Raw genomic sequence first — 15,715 nt, forward strand, 5'->3', positions numbered from 1 at the left:
TTGCGAAGTGTCCACTTACACCAGCCCTATAGAGAGAGCCAAATCAATTAGATTACGATAAACTAATTGAATGTATTCCACTGTTTTGGGGTGCCACCTCGTAGACCTTCGAGTCCAGATGGCCATAATCAGGTTGTTGGGTATAGTACGCCGAATATCCTTCGCGTTCATGAGAATAAACCAAGCGCTGTTCTTTTTATATCAGAATAATGAAACGAAAGAAAGTAAGAACAAGCGTCTCTTGTTGTCGCTTCTCTTGTTGCGAGTCGGCGCTTGTGTTCGTGTGTTCTTTCGTCTTTTCGTCTTACTTGTTGCGCTGTTCTGAAGCCATGCATCCGTACCAACTCGCCCAATTGTCAGTGCTACTCAACAACCTTCTCACCATGGACTGCTGTGGAAAAATCAAATTGCACATTTTGTATCGGCAGACGCTGCTATCATAACGGCAAATTGCAAAACCGGGATGGACAAAAGGTACGTCGGAAGTCGGTATGCAAGCTGCGGCTGCCTTGCGTGTTGCACCAAGTCAAGGTCATGCTGAGTCTCGTGAGACCTGGGGTCACATTTTGTACTTATTGTTTTGTTTGCCTTTGTGATGCCCTTCCTTTGTTTCATGCTATATGTGTGGTCGTTTGTTCGTGCAGTGAAAAAAATGGTTGCTAATATGCACCAACGCGCCCAACAAGTTCATCGCAACGCTAAGCTGTGCGCAGCCTGGTCGACGGCATTTTGACCAAGTGGTGGCTCATCGCTTGGCCGAGTTGCATGCTTGGGTAATTCATGACTTTTATTACAATGGTCTAGTGATATTTACCGTTAGTACCTGCTGAAATTAGATCCCTTATATTTATGAAGAATACAGCCAAATCGGTAATGTAGTTACCTTGACAGCGGTAGCCTGAACATACGCCGTCATCGAACACGCTCGAACGTAGAATGTCTTACGGTTTTGTGCATCGATTGTTTTCACGCTACTAATTCGACATCATAATGTGTGTTCGTAGAAGAGAGCAGGCCTTCTTGAAACGTTTACGTAAGTTTACGACGATGGAATTCGTGATGTATGGTGTCAAACAAAAAAATTGAAAAAGTGTGGTCTCAAGCAACAATGAACATATAACTGTAGCAAGGCATGGCTAGAGTTGTGTTTGGAATATTGGTATGGAAAAACGTCTATGCCATGTTTTTTAATGTTTTTGTAGTGTTGTCCCATAGTGCATGCATTATGTCCTAAAGGAAGCATCAGCTAGATGAACATCATGTGTTTCTGCTATGAGAAAATGGCAGGGGATAAAAAGCAGCTTTTACTAGAGTACATCGCATCGTATAAGTGATATCCACGTCTCTAGTTCGTACGTTTGCCGTAAGGTGCGCTTGTAGCAGATGGGGACACGTCAGTTAGGTTCTACTTCGCATGACTCCCTGTAAGGCGGTAGCTTCGAAACAGCGTTGAGAGCAGTGAACCGTTCATTACAAAGACTTTTTACGGCGTATTATTCTTGCAATATACCCATAATTCACCGAAAAACATACATTCAGTCACGACAAAATAATGTGATGAACTAAACACTTCTTTACAAGCAATGATCAATGACAAGGACTGTCACGATAGGAAACTTGCTACACAAAGAAAATTCTTAATTTAGACGCACATGCATTGCGGTTATCACAATAAAGAGCCAACGTATTCTGTAGCGGAGAGACATAACATTTCGTCTGTGGTTAAAAGTATGTCCAATGTGACCGTGATAACAACTTTATTTACTCCTGAGAAACGGCGGTCCGATGTCCCCTTTGAAGTTTTACAGCGTAAGCTGTTATGGGCTCATTACAATAGCTGTTTTGGTTCACGATGATGTCCGCCGCCGATGGTGTCCGCTGCCGTAACCGCTATCGCCGGAAATGCGAAAGAAGTACTCGGTTCCCGCAGGGATCCAACCCGCGCCCACTGCCTGGGAGCCAGATACTCTACATTAAGCCACGCAAGCGCTTGCTATCGGACAGCGGAAAAATGCCCTATCAACGCTCCCTAGCCAGGCGCGCAGGCGCAGACGACCCGAGCCTCCGCCAGTATGTTGGCGCTATCTAGGTAAAGCGCCTGCAAACGCAGCGCGCGCAGGCGCAGACGGCGAGATGCGATTCAGACGAGGCGCGCTATCAACGCGATCCCGAGCTGCCCGAGCCTCCGCTAGTATGGGGGGGGGGGGGCAATCTAGTTAAGGTGCGTGCAAATGCAGCGTGCCCGACATGTAAGTTGCAGTTGGAAGGCTTCATCGGGCTCAGCAGATTGCTGTGCAGAGAGCATTACAAGCCGCAGCTCGCCGTCGACGCCGGGCGGACAGTTCAGATCGTTCTCGTCAAAACGAGGCGAACAGACTGCCGCGAAGACCCTGTTGTGCGTGGTGCCCAAATTGGAGCTACTCTTGAGCCGCTCCACCAGCTTACGCTGTGACTGTGCTGCGTGTGCCGCGCAGGCTTGTGCCTTTTTTACATGTCTGTTACACTTATTAGGCAGAGTTTTTTATTGAGGTATGACCGACATTTCTCGCTTGCTTTTGCTTGTTTCAAGTTAAGATACGTCGGTTAAGCATGCTCTTTCCGTACACGGTGTAGTGCAGCGTGCCTGAGTGGGGGGCATCCGGTGCAGATGGCGGGCTGACACCTGCTGCAACAACTGCCGTATCTGCCTCTACAGCTGTGATGCACGCTTTCCCAGCAAGGAAAACGCATTCCATTCGGTGCCCCTCAATGCGATAGCCAGGACAACGTATGCTTGCCGTAAATAGACCAATGATGCAAGGACGCCGAGTTACCGGTTCATTTATGTGATTGGCGCAAATGCATCCGTGCTACAGCATTTCCCAATTGCCAAGATGCGGAAACCGAAACTGCGATTCACAAAGTAAAGAAACGTTTACTAACCGAAAAAGAGACGCGCCACTATTCTTTAAAGACTTAGCTCCGCTGTCAATTCTTCGAGGCGCTTTCAGTTTCTGTTCGTGAAAAAGCAAGAGTGACTCTTGCCGTGAGCGTTGTCGCTCAAAGTAGTTCTTTTTTATGCTTCTTCAGAAAACTCCTTTATCGAGACGACCAATGTGAACTTAAAGATTGGTAGCTCGAGTCAAGGGGTCGTATGAGACGTCGTAGTTCAGCTCACGTTTAAAAGCATTTTCGACCGTGCCGATATACTGTGGGTGTCCCAACAATCATGCACCAAGTTTTGAAAATATGAAAAGGCCACGTAGCTGCACAGAACCGAGGTACTGCTTTTTGCGTTGCTTGGAGCTACTCAGATTATTTTTAGCATTACGTCTAATTACGTTACTAGTCTTAATTAATTATTCAAAGTCTCAAATATTACAATAAGATGAAAAGTGTCAAGGAGAAAATTTTAGAGCAACAAGAAAAAATCCACATACAGCTTTCTGTTGCTCAATACGTGCTACACAAAAGTGTTTTTCCGAGTGTGAAAGATGCCCTCGAACACACGGAAAGTTCCTCTAGCGGCCCGTCGTGCGGTGGCGCGCCATCGCAGCAACAGCTGTTTCCATTCGCCCGGTCTGTTACGTCAACGTCGCGCACGTGACGTGGCATCGCAGCCAATGAGAATTTAGGTGAAATTTCGCTGTTCCAGACGACAGTCTGCAGCTTTTTCGCTCAATGGGTGATTTGAAGCTTTCGCATCAAAATTAAATGAAACCTACATGAGAGGAACTGCAAGTTATGCGTAGCATTAATAGGGCAGTCAGAGTGATGCGGAATGTGTTATGCGTGGTAATGATGTGTGAGGGAGAGAGAGAGGGAGAAGTTTAATGATACGAAATGCAGAGAGGTCGGCCTGAGGGGGTTGCTTGTTATATATATGCGCGAGTTATTTATTTATATACGTGTGAGGAGTAAGAGCAGAGAGATGCCGATATGTATATTGCCGAACTTATATTTTCCGCACTACGCCGACCACCGTATAACGCTGCGCATATCTTTGACAGTTCCCATTCGGGGAGCTTGCGCTTGATTTGTTCGCGCGATTCCTGGCGCGGTGTAACGAATGCGTTGAAACCGTCACAGGCATTGGAGGGGGAAAGGCTGCGTGTACATGCGTAATTGTTACACAACTGGCACATCCTCTCGTTTCGGATCCCGTTTGCATCCTCACTGCTCGGGTGTTTACCAGGGCGTTTCATACTGCTTGCTATACCCCTTTTCGAATAGCCTGCCATATTTCGGGCCTAGGTTTAACGCCTGTATTGTACGTAAGACGTATGGGGAATGGCGAAAGCGGATGCTCTTGAATGTTTTGAGCTGGCGCGCCTATTGTTATTGCGATCAAAATATTCGATAAGGCGCCCATTACTTCTACGAGAATCAAGATGCTTAATTAAACAAGTAACACAATTATGGTCCACAAGTTTTTAAAATAATTACTACACTGCACACATTTCGATCTACGAATTATAGCCGGTGATTTCGCAGGGCGTTTTCACTTGAAACGAGTTCTGTGGAACGTACCAGTTTCGAGATATTAATTTTGAAAGTGTACGACGAAATGCATTGGTGTTCCAGTTACTTGTGTGCTGCAATACAAAAATACATGTGTTTTCTCGAAAGGTGAAACTGGAACGCCAATGCATTCCATCTGGTTCAATGCAAATTATCTGGTGCCATCAGACAAATGAAATGAAACCATTTTTGTGACTTCATGGCCACTGAGACTGGCGCGCGCTCGATTTCGGATGCTTTGTATTCGTTGTGACACGAGAGGAAGCGAAGGCTCATTTTACCATTCATTTTTTGTTCCTGTCGGAAGGAAAGCAAGAGTAAAGTTTAGTAAGTTTCGCAAGAGTAAATTAGGATCCAGGAGGGCACACTGGTTGCTGTCATGTTGTTACGCCATCAAGTGGCAATGGGTGCGCCAGAGCGTGGATTTGCGGGTGACAAGCAAAATTCAAAAAAGAAGAATTGTTGGTCTTTCACTTGCGAAAACCACGATCTGATTGTGATGCACGCCGTAGGGAGGGACTCCGGAATAATTTTCACAAGCTGGGTATATTAAACGTGCATCCAATAGACGGCACACGGGAGTTTTTGCATTTCGCCCTCAACGTAATGCGGTCGCAGCGGCCGGACTTTGATCCCGCGACCTCCTGCTTGCATCTTAATGCTATAGCCGCTAAACCACTACTGCCGGTAAGCAAAATTTCCGCAAGGCTCGGTTTATATCCATGCCGTTGCGCTTTGCCGCCATAACAGAGGGAAAAAAAAGAAAGAACCGTAGCACTAGGGAGCCTACACGCAAGCGCTGTTTACGTAGCACGGCTTTCAGGCGCTGCTTTACATGCCAACGCCAGTCAAGGGCGGTAATGGCGTAATCAACATCACAACTACCTGTTGTGATGCTACACTGGTCGCATTCTCGCCGTTTCGCTGTAACCGGTGGCAGCACCGCGAGCTGAGCCGCTGCCTAGCAACCGCCGCAGCTGGCAGCGTTTCTTTCTCTATGGTCTCACCACGGCCGCTGGATAAAAAAAAAGTTTTTTTTATCCAGCGGCCGTGGTCTGACCACCCCGCGGCGTCTTACCGGCGTCTGACCACGCCGCAAGCGGCGTCTGACACGCGTCTTTCGCCCGGCGAACTGCTTCACTGGAGAGCGTCCGGAATGCCAAGCGCGCGAAGCTAGCGTCGGAGTCTGAGGAAGAGCTAGCCGTTCGGCTCGCAAAACGCTTGGACGTACTTATCAGCTTATAATTTATGCCTGGCTTATATCGATGAGTGTATACCTTAGTATAATAATTACAGCTAAATCAAGGCTAACCAAGTTAAACCAAGACTTAACCAGGCTAAACCAAGCTTTCGCTTTGCATATCCAGCGTTAGGTGAGCTAAGCTGCAGCCAATTTTTATTTTATTCATCTATTTATTCTTATTTAGTTATTCGTGGGAATGCGCTAGAGAAACGCAAACATCAGACGCAATTTTTTTTAGGCTAAGTGTTTTGTTCTCTCGAAACATGCGGTGCGTTGTTTCTAGATTGGTGTTCAGCCCACGACGTTAACATATTTTTTGCCTTGAGGACACCTTTAAGTAAGCTACAGTATCCTTGATTTTTACATACTCAGTGCCACGTGCATGCGTATATGCACAGCTCGAAAGTACAGTGGCATAGACTCGTAGGTCGTGTTTGTGTGTACTTCGTTCAGTGTGTGATATGATATTTCGAAGCTGAAGGAATGCACTCTCATGTGAACCTTGTACAGACTTTGGATATTGTGTAAGTATTGGTGAGTTTAATAATAATGTAAGGATGAGTGTGCCTCAATGAGTTCACTGAAGAAACTGTCAGGCATTATAAAACCCGGCTCCAAGATCTACTATGAGTGAAGTGGAATAGAACCTTATTTGTCCGTACGAATAACCAATCTGGGGGATGGACCAATAATTGTTTTGCAGAAATGTGAAGAGTGTGGATGTTTCAGCATTGAAGAAATATTCCAAGCGATAGTAGAGCATACCAGGGGCAGTAAAAATAACTGTTAAATGTTTATATCGTTGAAATGAAGGGAAAGAAGAACAGAAAAAGAAAACACACAAATTGGACTTAAGTTGGCAAAAAAAGGCGAGGCGGTCTGAATTTAGCATTAAAACCACATTTAACTGAGTACAGGGTCTAGTGCAAGCGTAGCTCCTTAATACATCATCAAATTTTCATGTCTATGTGCTCAACTTCAGGGAACCGAATAATAGCAGAACAGAAAAAGTAAAGCCAGCGCCAAGACGACGAAGTGGCGTTTTGAAGGTTCTTCTTTGTAGAAACAGAAATCGTTGTCAAGAAAGGAATTATTCGTTTGCGATATCGTCTAGGGTATCCCTAGGAAAAGAAAAAAAATGCGGTAGGCACTAGACTAATCACCAAAACCTAATTATACTACATACCAAATGGGCCTTGTTCATGTAAAAGTAAAGGAACTTGAGTGATTTCTGCAGCTCGAAACTCACAGCGATAGCAACAGTCTCCCAAATTGGACAGCTCTATCTTGTCAAGAAGAAATTCTTTCACATGCGCACAACGTCGCCTCCATAATGTGTGCAAAGGCGCACCCATTCACTGTCAGAGTCGGCGTCGCGTGGAAAACTCTGCATAAATTACCAAGGCTGACCATTGTGTCACACATTCGAAAGTTAGGCTGATTCACCACGCTAGAAATAGCCCGCTTTCCCAGAAGACACTGGTGAAGTGTTCAACTTCGTTCATGTTCTGAAGCACCACATCTGACACACACAAAGAGGGCATATTCTACGGAGATGAACGTGTACCAACTAGCGCGTCTATTTTGCCTTGTAGTGGGCGACCAACAATACGAACACAGCACGCACACGCGACAACACACAGCACCATTGTTGTCTATAGCACTGTGTGGTGCCCTATGTGATTGCTGTGTCCGTGTTGTTGTGCAGGTGCTACAACAAATTAGATGACCTACCATCGAGCCCGTATAGCTATACCTTATGGTCCGTCTAGTGACTTTTCTGGTCAGTAAGGATCATGGCTAGCACATTTGATCTCGTTCTTAAGTGGTGTCTGCTTCTGCACGCATGTTTACGTCTTGCCCTAAGTTTTGATTTTTGGCGACTGTTCGGTAAATTTTTTGTGCGGGCGGTTATGTTTTTGGTGTTACTGCATTGTACAAAACATTTACCCAGCTTCGGCGGCAGTATTTCTATGCAATGAAGGACATTAGTGGTAGCTCCGTGGTTGGTGCATCGTGGTCTCACTTGCACATTGCCGCAGCGCCAGCAGTTAGATTCCAAGGGGCTACGGCTCTGTGCAGGTTTTTTTTTTCTCACTTCATCGCCACATGAAGAGAATAAAGCTGAGGAGCAGGGGCTAAATTCACAAAGCTTTTACCTTCATCGGATTCTTTGCCAGTGACCGGTCGCATTCAATAGTATTACATCCCGCCTCTGGATTTGCTGAAATTCGCTCCTAAAATCAATTCTAAAGTAAGCGCAAATTCGGAATAATCCTGGCGGCGACATCACGGACAGGGCGGACGACGGAAACAGCACAACCAGGTTTTAGCGTCTAAGTGCTGCTGTGATAAAATTTACACACTGTAGAGTGACCGCGACTTCAACTCTTGGATTTTAACAAAATTTACTACTCCACTAACGCAAAAGGTGCTGCCAATCAAGGAAGTTCGCTTGGGAAAGGAAAGGAAAATTGCACAGTGTCATTTGTCTCCGAATTGTAGCCGCTGCGATAAATGCTCCTGAAAGGAGTATTTGAACATAGGCAAGGAATCAGGTGTTTGCTACGAAATAAGCCCTTATCAAGAGGTAACCAAACGTATAAAGTGCAGATGCACAAATGATTTGAACGTATGCAAAGGGGTTACCGGAAGCTCTGAGAAAAAGGGGCACAAATGTTATCTATGGCGACCACTATGGAATTAGATGCGTGGTGTAATTTAGGAAAAACTTTCATCATCATCAGCAGTGTATATTTATGTCCACTGCAGGACGAAAGCCTCTCCCTGCGATCTCCAATTACCCCTGTCTTGCGCTAGCTGATTCCAACTTGCGCCTGCAAATTTCCTAACTTCATCCCCCCACCTAGTTTCCTGCCGTCCTCAACTGCTCTTTCCTTCTCTTGGTATCCATTCTGTAACTCTAATGGTTCACCGGTTATCCATCCTACACATTATATGGCCTGCCCAGCTCCATTTTTTCCTCTTAATGTCAACTAGAATATTGGCTATCCCCGTTTGCTCTCTGACCCACGCCGCTCTCTTCCTGTCTCTTAACGTTAGGCCTAACATTTTTCGTTCCATCTCTCTTTGTGCGGTGCTTAAATTGTTCTTGAGATTATTTGTTGACCTCCAATTTTCTGCCCCATATGTTAGCACCGGTAGATTGGACTGATTGTACACTTTTCTTTTCAACGGCAGATTAGGTAGCAGCCCCAGAGTACAAATAACACCGCAAACACGAGCACCATGCTCACCATTTTCAAGAGCGGAATGTTTTCTCCTTACTTTCGCACAGATTAACAGTATATTAGCGTGTATTCATTGTCTCCGTAGGAAGCTTAATTGCGTTGCGCAGATATCACTAAAAAAATTCGCGCTGCTGAATAAATGGAATTATACGCGGCCTTTGAGCAGTAAGAAACCTCGGCCAGTAATAATAAAAGCCTCTTACGCTAGAACTCTTGCTAAAGAGCACGCGCCTGCGATATTGGCCGGCAGATGGCGGGCCTCCTTCGTAAGAACAAGTGGCTGCTCAAGTACTGCCTTGATGGGCAACATAAGCGTGTACTCACCTAAGACGGAAACAACGTTCTGAAACTTCTGCATGCTTCCACTGCAAATGTAGGGCCTGGTAAGTCTATCCTTCAGTAGACACGATCCAAAAGCTCAAAGAGACAGAGAACTACGCGCTACGTGAGTTTCGACATACGCGGATGCTCACTTGTTTATTAAAGCTGCGTCCACGGCGTGGCAGCTCTTATAGGGACACGCGTCCACGTGGTCGGTGATGAAGGCCCCAGTGATTCACGGTCGGACGACTTTCACTCTCGTTACTTTTCCGTCTAGTCGTCCTTGTCAGATCACAATCGACGAGCGCGCGCTCGTTCTCACAGTATCCGTGCAGTGGTGCTACGGCATGGTAGCAGCCGTCATCTGCTTAGAAGTTGGAAGAAACTGCTCAGAAGACAACTGGCCTAATTTCTAAAACGTTTACTTGGTAAAAAACTGTTTGCCATTGGTCGGTTGTCTTCGTTAATAGTATATTCCACATCATGATTGGCTGACATCTTACGAGGACCTTTAGCGTAAGAACATTTTGTGAATTTTTTGTGGTAAGGGCTCAGATGAATTGAAAGGATGACTAAAACATCACCTTGCATATGTCGTCCTTCACTTCGCCTAACTTTCTGTGCCGGACCAATGGATCCACGTCGGCATACTTCTATACCGAAGCCAAGCACACAGAACTGAAAGTGAAAAATACAGGATGGAATTCACAAAGCTTTTCTTTGGCAAGTGCTGTTCGCTGTGGGCCGACCGCCTGTGCTCGGAAATATATAACATCACGATTCGGTGATGTAAGCACTGCCAAACAGATCGGGCATAAGAGCGTTTTATCGAATTGGGGACCTCGGGCTTGTACTCACCAAAACTACTTATGGTGTAGCTGCTCGTTAGGGCAGATTCTGGACGACGCCACATCAAAAAAGGCAGAACGTGAGATAGAGAATAGTTTTTTTTAACAATGTAAAACCCACCTTACGTGTCATAGGTCGTCTTAACATAAAGAAGAAAAAAACTAGGCGCCGTGTTCAAAAGGTTTTTGTTCGTAATAACTTCTTCTGCAAGGATTGGCTGGAATACAGAAGCGCACAAGAAACACTACTGAAAACACAAGTGATGTATATGTAAAAAAAAATAATAAGCGCTCGAAACGTGTAGGCGAAATCAGCACCTACAATCTTAAAAAAAAATTCTAGCAGGCAATTTCGCATTTCACGCAACACGTTAGTAACCCAAGCAGTTACTACATCAAAAAAAAACCGTTACCAACTTGTTAATAGGTATTTAGTAAAGCTGGAGCTTTAATGGCACAGTCGAGATAAGTTAGTAAGCGCTACTCCCTCATGTTGCCCATGATGTATTGTGCTGCGTGATTGTAGTCTTGGTGCCAAATTTAAATGAACTGTAGTTTCTTACATTACCTTACATTAACTATTGTGCAATATTTGATAACCAAACTGTGTTCATCCAATTTTATAGGTTCGCGCCGGCCCAATGTGAGGTCCCAGAAACTTTGGAATGCTCGCTGCAACTCGTGACATGTCCGTGTACCAGCCTGTTTGTCATGTTCTGCAATACCTGCTCTCTAATTATGTAAGTAAGTAATCTACAGCTCATGCTCCTTGTATGCAGAATTATTTATTAGTGTACTGAAGTAAAATTAGCATGTGGTTCAGCTTCATCGCTTTACTTGTGTATTATCTGGTATGAAAGGGACGTATTTATGACCCACAATTCCTAGTTACATACATAAGATCGACATCAGTAAAGCTTTAAAAACTAACATTGTGATACGGACTGTCACTAGGTTTAGGAGTCGGTACAAGAGCACCGTAATTTTACTACTGTTTCATATTTAGCAAAGTGTTACTAACGCTACCATTACTTACCACAGTTACTGACACGTTAGTAACATACATGGTAATTAGTAATCTAAAGCTAGTAACTACTGCAACCGTTTTTTTTTGATAAGTGTAAGTACTGCGGCCTAAAGAACGCAGGCCCATATGATTCGCTGCGGAATTTCATTCACCCTCAGTCTCATGGCATTATTCGTGTCCATCCGGCCTTTTGCCGTGTGGCGACTAGTTCGCACGGTTCGGCGTAAATAGCCAACAGCCTGAGGAACTTTCTAGTCTGGTTCCCTTTCGAAATATCACGCTTTTCTGAAATGCCTACGTTCACGATAGCCAGCCCTACTTAGCTGACATCGGTTGCTACGGCCTCCGCAACAGTGCATGGTTTTGTTGAGACAGCGCAGGCAAAATGGAATGACACTACCAAGGCCCGTGCCGAACGAACCAGCTCTAGGCGGGCGTCTCGCGATGTCGGAAAGGCTGTTGCTCCGATAACGGGGTCGCCTCAACCTTGTCCGCGCCGACGTGCACTCGCGCACGGGGAGAAATAAAAACTAGAACGCGGGGAAGGACACGGATAACTTTGGCGTCGTGCCATATTTGATCCAGTGTCATGCAGGAAAACTGCCCCGGCAGGTTGTAGCACATTACCTACTCAAAAAAGAAAGAAAACAAGTCGGGTTGGGTGGGACATTTTGGCACATTTTCAGATCAGGTGCAGTACACGCTCAGATTGTCGTGCAATCATACCAACTCATACAAGAAATCGTAAGCTAAGCACACGAGCTCGATAATGTGCTGATCTGAGCCCTTCACATATTACAGTAACGATCACGCCTTTGAATGTCCACAGGGCCTATTCCACGCCTTAAGTAATTGTTTGTACGTCGCGGTGATGTGGTGGAGCCGCCAGGCCTCAAAGTCACGATGGAGTGGTCACTGTTTTAACATTACTTTTCATTGTGCTTAGAAAATTTTGGTACAGGTAATTTTAAAGCCCGGTCTACCGAAGTAATGTTAAGTAAGAGTACAAAATATGGGCATAATGCAGTTCAGAAAGTCTGACAGCCTCGTGGGATTGCCAGCAAGCCCAGGTGATGGAAATATTGGACCCTTAAATTGGAAGCTTTAGTAGGAATTTATCGGCAAGAGTGACCAAAAAACGTTACCCGCCGTGGTTGCTTAGTGGCAATGGTGTTGGGCTGCTAAGCGCGAGGTCAGCGAGATCGAATTCCCGGCCAAGGCAGCCGCATTGCGATGAGGGCGAAATGCGAAACGCCCGTGTACTTAGATTTAATTGCACGTTAAAGAACCTCAGGTGATCTAAATTCTTCCGGAGTCGTCCACTACGGCGTGCCTCATAATCAGATCTGGGTTTTGGCACCTAAAACCCCATTATACAATCACCAAAACGTTCATTGTCTCAACAAATTCACTGTGTTAGTCGTATATATTCACATTAATACATTAGTCTTGATGTCGGGCTACGGCTCACTGTAGCCTCACTATGCAACACTATGCGTATAAAACAGAATATGCAGCACCAACTTGAAAAAGAATACCCATCACACCAGTGTTCATTTCTCTAGAAGAAGCTAGTCGTCCTCTTCCTGTGAGAAAGTTTGTTGTTGGTGCTTGTTTTCATAGAGGTCGTTGTCATTTCCTAGCCTAATACTCGCAATTTGGTCTTACAGCCAGGCAACGCCTTTTACTACGGTGTATCTCTGTACATCGCCCACAGGCACACCCAGTGTCTAGTCTTCCGTTAAACCATACCTATTTCAGAAGGTTGCCTTGTCCTCAAACGCTTCACAAAAGCCGGCAGTGGGGCATTTCCTCTCACTTGTTCTATTTAATGAGTCTGTTTGCTCATCACCGCTCTTGCACGCTACGCCATGCAATGCAAGGCCCTTTGCACGAGCAGAACGCGACGTGTGGGGGGCTTCAGCCGCCCTTGTGAGAGACCTCGTTCAATGCCACCCGTCCGCGGTCAACAGACGGCCGAGATTAAATCAGAAGCCAAAGCTAATTAGCATTTCTCTGCGTAGGAGTTGAGATAAGCTTTAGGGGGCATCGGTGCACTTGTTTGTGGTTGCTTATTAAGGCGGTCTGGGCAAAGCAAATCTCAGGGCCGGAAGATGCTACTGTGTATTCATGTTCATTGTTTTGGCCTGTTGGTCAAAGCCATCCACCGCGGCGAGAAAGCGTTTTATCAGTGGAAACGAAAGCCTTCACGAGGACGTTTTTTGGAATCCTTCGAATTGTGTTTGTTTCATTGCTATTTTACTAGTCTGTTGTTTCAGTAAGTACCCGCTGTGGTGGCTTAGAGGCTATGGTGTTGTGCTGCTAAGCGCGAGGTTGCGGCGGCGGCATTTCGATGGAGGTGAAATGCAAAAACTCCAGTGTCTCGTGCATTGGGTGCACGTTAAAGATCCACTGGTGGTCAAAATTAATCCGGAGTCCCCCATTACGGAGTGCCGCCTCAATATCAGATCGTGGTTTTGGCACGTGAAACCCCAAAATTCAGTTAAATTCGTTTCGAGGAGTCAATGAAATATTGCAAGTTCATTTCTGTCTGTGTAATGGCGGTCTGTGAGAAATACGGATTTGTCACGCTGACCATTACATCTTTCTTTTGATTTCAAGATTCCTAAATTCGTAGCCGATTCTTTATAAAAGTTGGTTTACATGGAGTGGACACCTGCGATAAAAACAGGTGCCGAATACCACGAGATTGCCGGTTGTATACCTGGCTACACTGATTCGACGGGTACGGGGTACAAAGATGGGCTTGTTATAATATTTCCGATCGATGCTGAAGTTGCTCATGTGGTCTAGGTTTATGTCAAAATGTCGTCACTTATTAGTGGGACAAGAGTAATGGCCGTCTAGATAGTTCACCAGTGAGGAAACTTTATGCGATAGTTCTTTTTACCTACCTGATTCTTTTATTTTTAAATACCGACAATGACACAACGTATTCTAGTAGAAAAAGTTGCAGAGAAACAAGCGTATCGTCGTATCTTTAGCGGAAGAAGTTTACCTTCGATAGATAGGGCAGTATTTGACTAATTTTAAACCTATAGTCCGCGCAAAATATGGAATATACGATTCACATACGCGATGTGGGAGGCCCTTCGCACCCATCTCAAATTCATGCATTATTTGGGCGAATATCTCTCAACGATTGTTGGTAAACCTTCACTTTAGTCCATATTTCGTCGAGCCTGTTTTCTATAGAACCGCGCAATCTTCGCGCTTTTAAAAGATTTGAAACGCCAGACGAGCAGTCTAACTCAGGGACAGGCGGATCTGTTGACCACCGTAAACGATGTCAAGGAGGCACAGAAATCGCTAGAAGAAAAGTTTACCTTGATGGGCGAAAGGTTGCTAAATGTCGAGGCCAGAACTGGTACCATTGACCATATTGAAAATGCTGTTCATGTCGCGCAGATATCTATTTCCGATATAACGCGACAGAATAACGACATCAACTTTCGCCTAAATGAGCTTGAGGACAGGCCTCGCCGCAACAACCTTGTTTTCTTTGGTCTAACTGATATTAATGAATCATGGAGCAAAAGTGAAGAAAAGATTATCAGCCTTCTAACACAACACATTGATAGCAATTTAATTACAGACGCAATTGAACGAGCACACCGTTTAGGTGCACCCTACCTGGAAAATAAGTGCACACCGCTCATTGTCAGGTTTTACAACTTTAAAACGCGACAGAACATTCTCTTTCAGCGCTCGAAACTCAGGTCCTGTAACATATCTGTAACCGAAGATTTCTCGTTTGCTACTCGTCAGGCTCGCAAATGTTTGATTATTTTGCGAAAGCAATTACAATAATCGGCTCCTTACCATCTTCGATATGATAAACTGTTTTTCAGTGATACGTGCTATACGTATGATCGAAGTAGCAATAGCGTGCGTGAACGATGTCGCAATCCTGTCTTCAACTGAAAGCAGTAATAATGCAAATAGTGATACGAATGGACCTGCCTCTAACACACGCGCTCAAACACACCATGGCAGTTCGCAAAAACACCACCCCTTGCGTACCCCAAAATAACAATTAACGAGGAGAAGTGGTGGCTTGTCCTCTTCCGGTTCCGGTTTTGTTTACTAATGCTAGGAGCATCATGAAACATCGTGATGAACTTGACATTACTATATCCTCGTGTGATGCTGATTTATTCGTGCTAACGGAAACATGGCTGAACCCGCGAGTGCGCAGTACGGAACTTTTCTAGTCGAACAAGGCCTATGATGTATGACGCTGTGACAGGGAAGATCGGCAGGGCGGCGGTGTGTTGATGACAGTAGCGCAAGGCATCCCGTCGTTCCATGTAGACACTGAATCTAATCTAGAAATAGTGTGGGCGTGTCTTACGCTAAAAAATACTCGAATCGTATGAGGAGTCAGCTATCAGCCCCCCCCCCCCCCCCCCAGTGCCGTGTGAAGTTTCGTTGATGACCTACATGATGTCGTAAATACTATTGTTAGCCGGTATCCTACTTCACCAATGATTCTTTAAGGGGA

At 45.3% G+C, this 15,715-nt stretch overlaps 1 protein-coding gene across 1 annotated transcript in view; it reads right to left on the reverse strand.

Annotated features, from left to right (window-relative positions):
- Positions 1-9,461, reverse strand: part of LOC119459285 (uncharacterized) — a 30,801-nt gene extending 21,340 nt beyond the window's left edge. The window contains exon 1 of the mRNA XM_049670075.1: positions 9,319-9,461. Within this exon, the coding sequence (XP_049526032.1) occupies positions 9,319-9,352 (34 nt within the window). The 5' untranslated portion in view covers positions 9,353-9,461. The remainder of the gene's footprint in view (positions 1-9,318) is intronic.
- Between the last annotated feature and the right edge of the window lie 6,254 nt (positions 9,462-15,715).

This window comes from Dermacentor silvarum, chromosome 7 (assembly GCF_013339745.2).
Source record: "Dermacentor silvarum isolate Dsil-2018 chromosome 7, BIME_Dsil_1.4, whole genome shotgun sequence".
Lineage (NCBI taxonomy): Eukaryota > Metazoa > Arthropoda > Arachnida > Ixodida > Ixodidae > Dermacentor > Dermacentor silvarum.